Source organism: Mesocricetus auratus, unplaced genomic scaffold, assembly GCF_017639785.1.
Source record: "Mesocricetus auratus isolate SY011 unplaced genomic scaffold, BCM_Maur_2.0 Super-Scaffold_100008, whole genome shotgun sequence".
Taxonomy (NCBI): domain Eukaryota; kingdom Metazoa; phylum Chordata; class Mammalia; order Rodentia; family Cricetidae; genus Mesocricetus; species Mesocricetus auratus.
Window position 1 is genome coordinate 47940976 of NW_024429192.1, and position 6728 is coordinate 47947703.

The window sequence follows — 6728 nt, forward strand, 5'->3', positions numbered from 1 at the left end:
CTCGACTCTCCAGGGAGGATGAGGCCCTTCATGGGGTATCTCTAAAGTCAGTCACATTATCCAGGGCAGAGCCCTACCCCCCCACCAATGTGTCCAGGGTGAGAGAGCATCTCTCTATGTGGAATGGGCTCCCAAAGTCCATTCGCATTCTCTGGTTCTTACTGAGTGCTCACTCTTCAGACTGGCACCGGCAAATGACAACTCATGATTCAGTTCTTTAGGTGAAAACTTTGGAGTCATCCTTAACCTAAAATCAGACTCTCTGTCCCCACCCATCATCCCTTTTCTCGTTCTCTCTTTCCTTCCCTCCCTCCTCATACAGGTTAGAAAATATTTTGACCCTGTTCTCAAAATACATTTATAAACTAACCCCTTCACATCATCTCTACAGCTATCACCTCAGTTCAAGGAATGACAGTTTCCTAACAGCTTTTCTGGAACCATCTTTAGAGCAGCAATTGGTCACTTTCATATGAAAGCCCTATCATAAAACACTTAAATATTTCCATTACAATTAAGGTAAGTCCTTACACTGTGCTTCAATATCCTGAGTTGCCAGTCCCCTTGTGAGCTCTCCATCTCACAGCTCACTTTGTGTCAACCACATTGACCCTTTAGAGTTCATCCTCAGATACTAAACTATACAGTGCTGCCATGTCAAGGCCTCAGTAATTACCACCCCTCTGTCTGCATACCTCTCCCATCCATGCCCAGATCACCCCTTTTCTAACCTCCAATCTCTGCTCAAAATGCACCTTCCCAGGAGGGCTTCTCTACACAATTGTAACCTCCTGCTCTTGACTCTCCTCTTTTTCCTCTGACTCTGTATCTTTTATCATTTTACAATACACTTTTTTTTACTATGGCCTCCAAATAGAACATTAGCAGAAACTTTCCTTCTTCACATGGGAAGCCCTAGGAATCAGATTCTTGCTAGGCTTCGGTCAGTGCCAAGAAATATTTAGTAAAGGAAGAAGTAACTTGGAGATTTACTCAAAGATGTTACACTACCGTGTTCATAGCCTTCCTGACCTATTTTGGGAATGACTTTGCCTTTTGCCCTTGGCAGAAAGCTTGGTAATAACTTTGCAAAAACTTGCCATAGGATGAGCTAACTCTCATGTTGCCTGTGTTAGGCTTCAGATGTCAGCAGAGAAATAAGGTTATAGGAGGGGCTGGAGCAGGGAAAGGGAGTGCTATAAAATAGAAAAACAAAACCTGATCTCATCAGAATTGAGTTAGGAGATACAGGTCACACTACAAAGACTGTTTCCCATGGTGTTTCTCAGAGTCCATGGGTTGTCTGCATCTATGCTACGGCGTGAGCTGGTAAATGCATTGATTATGATTATGTTGCCATAGGGCTACCCTTTAGGTTCTTAAGTTCTAAGAAAATGACTTTATATATACATTCTTTATGCTTGTATATATACACGTGCAAAGAAAAAACAGATAAAGTTATCAACTTCAATTTTAAACTAACACCCATATAAGAAAAAGAAATAAGAGATTTGTAGACTTGATTTAATTCTTTAGACTATGAACACAAGAGATAACTGTATGATGTCATTTCATTGAAAATTTGAGTAGTGTTTTTAAAAAATGTTTTATTGTATACATTTAATCTTTATGTATGTGTATGGATGGATGTCGAAGGATAACTTGCAGGAGTCAGTTCTCTCCTTCCACAATTGTGGCTAAGGCTGGGCGGCAAGAGCCTTCACCCCATGAACCATCTTTCCAGCCTTTGTATAGGTTCATAATATAAGATGGTAAAGAGCTTGAGAAACATAAGAAAAACTGGGTCTGGACATGACAAGTGAGTAAAAAGAAATGTTTGCTCAGTTCTAAAGTTGCTCAGTGCTTAAAACACCCACTAGACAACACTAAGGATTAAAATGTCTTAAGTACTTTGTCTTAAAATATTATTTCTTCCTCCAAAAACAAATATATAAGAGCTAAGAGGGGTCTAATCTACATCTCAGTAACTCCTGTCCATTTAGCATCTTGTTCTTTCAATAAGTCTGGGTAGGAGTAGCAACCTAGTAAACAATACAGGGAAACAAATATAACGTTCCATTCTTAGAAAGTTCAAGTTTTTGCTTTTGGTTCCATATGCCATCTGCATAATAAGTCATTCATGAGTCGTTCTGAAGTAAGAGTAATTTAAAAATAAGCCCCCCCCTCTGTGTGTGTGTGTGTGTGTGTGTGCAAGTAAGTGTAGGTGTGTGTGTACCTATGTGTGCAGGATAGATGACAACCTTGGGTATTGTTCTTTTTTTCACTGGCTTGGAGCCACCAATTAGGCTATGCTGGATGGCCAGAGGGCCCTGGGGTCCACCTGTCTCTGCTTCCCTAGTTTCAATGACAACACCACCAATATGGATTTTGACAATCAACTCAGGTTCTTACAAATGCTTTAATGACTGAGCAATCTTTCCAGCCCTAAAAAGAAGCTTATTAGTTAGTAACTACGTTCCATGAAAGTTTCTTTACTAACAGATAGCAGAATTGTGGTTACAACATGACCCTTCATTTCCTTAAGACCAGATGATACAAACAGGAGCTTAACATATCCTTATATTCGAATGTTTTATATAGTTTTGAAAGTGCCAATTCTTTCAGAAGTCACTCTTTATAAAATTAAGTATTTGATGTTTCATTAATAAATGTGGGTATAACATAAACCTAAAGGAAACTACTCAGGGATGGGGTTAGGTTGCTGAAGTGGGTATGGGGCATCTAAAGCTAAGTTGTATGGGAAGGATCTAGATCATGTCTCAGAGACAACAGATATTCCAGGCTGAAGCATCAGCGAGGAACAAAGCAGGAGCACCTGCTTGATAGAGGGGAAGGAGAAAGACCTGGGGGAGAGGAAGCATTCAGAGTGTCAGTGTATGTGCTGTTTCAGATAAACTGATATTGTCTGAGTGACAGAGGACCTCAGATGCCTACCTGTAGGAAACAGTTTCATCCGACCACACACAGAATACATGTGTGGAAAGCTCAATCAAGCAGGAGGATGTACTGGAGTAAGATGAGTCAGACAAGATAAAGATGAATTGTAGATCACAGAGTACTGAATTTAGTGCTAGCCAAGCACCTGCCTGATTCTAAGTGATTTCTCCATCTTTGTGGATGTGCATCAGGGTTTGCTGGACCTCCTGTTTCACCTCATCACTCCACACAATTCTACTTTAGCAGCCCACTTAACCAGAACCATGCTGTACAGGATGTTTCATTACTTGAACCAAACCCTGTTAACCACCTCTCCAACATCATCATCCCATTTCCATGTTTTATTCCTCTTATCCCACAACACTGAATTGGACCCAATCAAGCCTTTAGTCATTACTAGCCATTCTCTCCTCCATATCTGTAAGACCTTTGAAAGAGCATCTTCTCTTCCTTCCTACTCATGTGGATATTCAGGTACTATCTTATTCCCAAGTCCCCATCCCTTCACTTTAGCAGTGATAATCCCACTGGATCCATTTAATGCATCAGTTTTCTTTGTACCATAAAAAATTACCGTTACTTACTTCAGCTAGATCCATGATGTAACCGGGCAACCTTCCTTTTCTCTTCTAAAGAGAGGCCTTTATCTATCTTTACCAGCCTTGCCCTGAACATATCCTCAGCTGTTTTGGAAAGCGTGGGCCACTCAAGAGGATTTGGAAGGTTTAGGAGGAAAGACTGCAACTACTCAGGGTATTCCCAGAGTTGTGCTATTTTATGGAATAAAACTGGAAAGAAAAAAAAGGCAGAGAACAGAAAGGTAATAGGAGAAGCAAGAGAAAACAGTCCAATAGACAAAGATAATGGAGTAGAGGGTGTCTAAAAAACAGACATCAAAGCTACCAAATTAAACTGGAGACACTTGACAGCTATCAAAAGATGACTGCATTTGGTCAGGAAGTCATTTCTAGTAACAGTTTCTGTGGAATGGAAAGTGAAATAAATGAATTGTGTGTGTGTGTGTGTGTGTGTGGTACTTTCGTCAACTGAATAAGAAAAAGAAACTAAGCAATAATAATTATAACAAGAGAGAATAATGAAGTATAAAAGCCAAGAGTCCATATTATGCATATTGCTAGATATTAGATAAGAAAATAAAATCATTCCATAATCAGATCTATAATCTCATATGCAGGGTCATATGAGAATTTATTGATTTTTTTTCAAGATGGGAGATTTGAAGACATGATGGAAAAAAGGCCAGTGCGGAAGATTTAGAGGAATGATAAAAATCTGAGTACAGCTTGCTGACAGCTGTATGAAGGAGGAAAGTCATAGGAACAAGACAAAATGGAATTTTACCCTTGAGTTCCTGAAAGAAGTGGAAGTAGGTATGTGATTAAGCCCTGCAGGAAATCCGTACTGGGATTCTGGTCACTGACGTGCAAGCTAGGTTTACTAGAGGTTAAGTGGACTTCCAGAGGCTGGCATTCATGATGTGATCTGTTTTAGCCTGCTTTTGAGATAGGGCTTCTGTAGTGGTCAGGAAGTCTACTCTAGCCCCATCTACATTGATGCCTCCCACCATGTGCGTCCCTTATATCTTTAATTCTCTATCAGCTTTAGGGAGGTTATTTATGCTCCACTGCACTATGAACTCTGGCCTGGGTCTCACTTTAGCTCTGGTACTCAACATACTGAGCTTGCATTTGGTAGGCACTCAACAAATAATAGCAAAATGAATAAATAGCTAAAGAAAATATTACAGCTAGCCTGGGATGTAGCTGGCCTGGTGCCCACAATGCTGTCAACTTAGATAACATTTGTTCAAAATACTATCAGATAGAATATTCTCTCAGGAAAATTCTACATGATTTTGAACTATGTGCTACACAAACTGATTACAACAAATGCTAAGTTAACACTCAGAGGTACACCCTTGAAGTGTTTTAAAGGTAATTTGAATTCAAATGGTTTCTAAATTAAACAATAAACATTTCATGACTGGAAGATATCATCGGTCATTTATAACAACAGCTTCTGTGGGGGTTACCTAACCCAATGCCCTCTCAATGGATGTTCAAATATACTCTTTACTAGTTTAACATTAAGTGAATTTTAGAGTTTACTCCAATACCTCCAGTGATGAAAATATGCCTCTTTCTAAAAAAAAAAAAAAAAAAAAAAAACCTTCACTCCATTTTTGGATTGTTCTAGACAGAGAATTCTGGTGACACCCATGCAGCTTTCCCAATGGGTCCCCATATTGAAGTAACTACAGAATAGTCTTCCTTGTGTCTGATGGTTACAGCATTCTCTCCCAATACCTCTCTTTTCTTCCTCCTTTGGCCTCTTCATGTGATACCCATGCCAGATGAAAGACATACCTATCCACATGTTTTCTCATCACTTATACTTAAGCTCGCTCATGAAAACCAACAAAACAATTAAAGATATTAAAAAGTATGAAATTGGGGCGGAGGGGAGGGGGCCTCGGGCAGCTGGAGGGATGGCTCAGCACTTAAGAGCACTGGCTTCCCTTCCAGAGGTCCTGAGTTCAATTCCTAGCCACCACATGGTGGCTCACAGCCATCTGTCATTCAATCTAGCGCCCTCTTCCGCCCTGCAAGAACACATGCAGACAGAATGTTTCATACATAATAAATAAATCTTTTTTAAAAAGTATGAAATGGAGGTAACATACATAGTCACATGGGAATAACAACAGTCATGCATATGCACATTGGAGATCTGTCATTATGTCTGACTCTCACATCTCTTTCTATCCTGATTCTGAAATGCCTTACCTTAATCCAAGGCCCCACACTGTCAGGGTCAAATGCAGACTGTAGAAAACAGATACAAAGTATTAATGCACAATAATCATTCTATCAACAGTGCCATTTTAAGCCATCCTTCCCACTAATGCAGATGGAAAGTTCATATGCAAGTTCAGCATCAACCAGCAATGAGAGCACACTAAACCACAGTAGAAGGAACAGGAAGCCTTATTACTTCTTTTCTAACCTGCCTTGAGACTGTAATGTAACTGATCAGCAGTCTAGGCATCAGTGTTTTTTCTTAAATTCTCCAGGGCTGAGCCAAGGTACAGAGATACTGGATGTGAAACTCCATACTAATACTGGTTTAATTCACCTCTCCTGTAATTCTCTGCTTAAAGACTGTTATGGTCCTTTCTTCCTACTTAAAGGCTGTTATGGTCCTTGCACAAGTATCCAGCTGCCTTCCTGTCCTTCCTAGACCCAAGATGATGTGTGGTCCAACAGGAGTGGGGGTGAAGAACAGAATTATATTACTCAACTTCTACTGTTGCACCAAGCATATAATGAAGAAAATTAATCTCTATCCAGATGATTTCGCTTTTTTTTATTTTTCAAGACAGGATTTCTCTGTTTAACAACTCTGGTTGTCCTGGAACATAGACCAGGCTGGCCTTGAACTCACAGAGATCTGCCTGCAGCTGCCTCCTGAGTGCTGGGATTAAAGTCGATTTTTTAGGGGGAAGGGCAGGGTTTCTCTGTGGCTTTGGAGGCTGACCTGAAACTAGCTTTTGTAAACCAGGCTGGTCTCGAACTCACAGAGATCTGCCTGCCCCTGCCTCCGAGTGCTGGGAATAAAGGTGTGCCCCACCATGCCCAGCTCGGGATTAAAGCCGTTTGACACTTCCCAGCATTTCTACCCAGATGTGATATTAATCTGAAACAAGAGATCAGACCTCAAAGAGCCTCCACTCTATTCTCTGACTCCCA

General features: G+C 40.4%; 1 protein-coding gene across 2 annotated transcripts in view; it reads right to left on the reverse strand.

Annotated features, from left to right (window-relative positions):
* Positions 1–6728, reverse strand: part of Ccdc191 (coiled-coil domain containing 191) — a 75023-nt gene that overhangs the window by 66238 nt on the left and 2057 nt on the right. For both annotated transcript variants that reach the window (XM_040750798.1, XM_013116853.3), the window contains exon 2: positions 5766–5804. Coding sequence is in view for 1 of the 2 variants with exons in the window: in XM_013116853.3 (XP_012972307.2) it covers positions 5766–5804 (39 nt within the window). In the remaining variant the exon portion in view is untranslated. The remainder of the gene's footprint in view (positions 1–5765; positions 5805–6728) is intronic.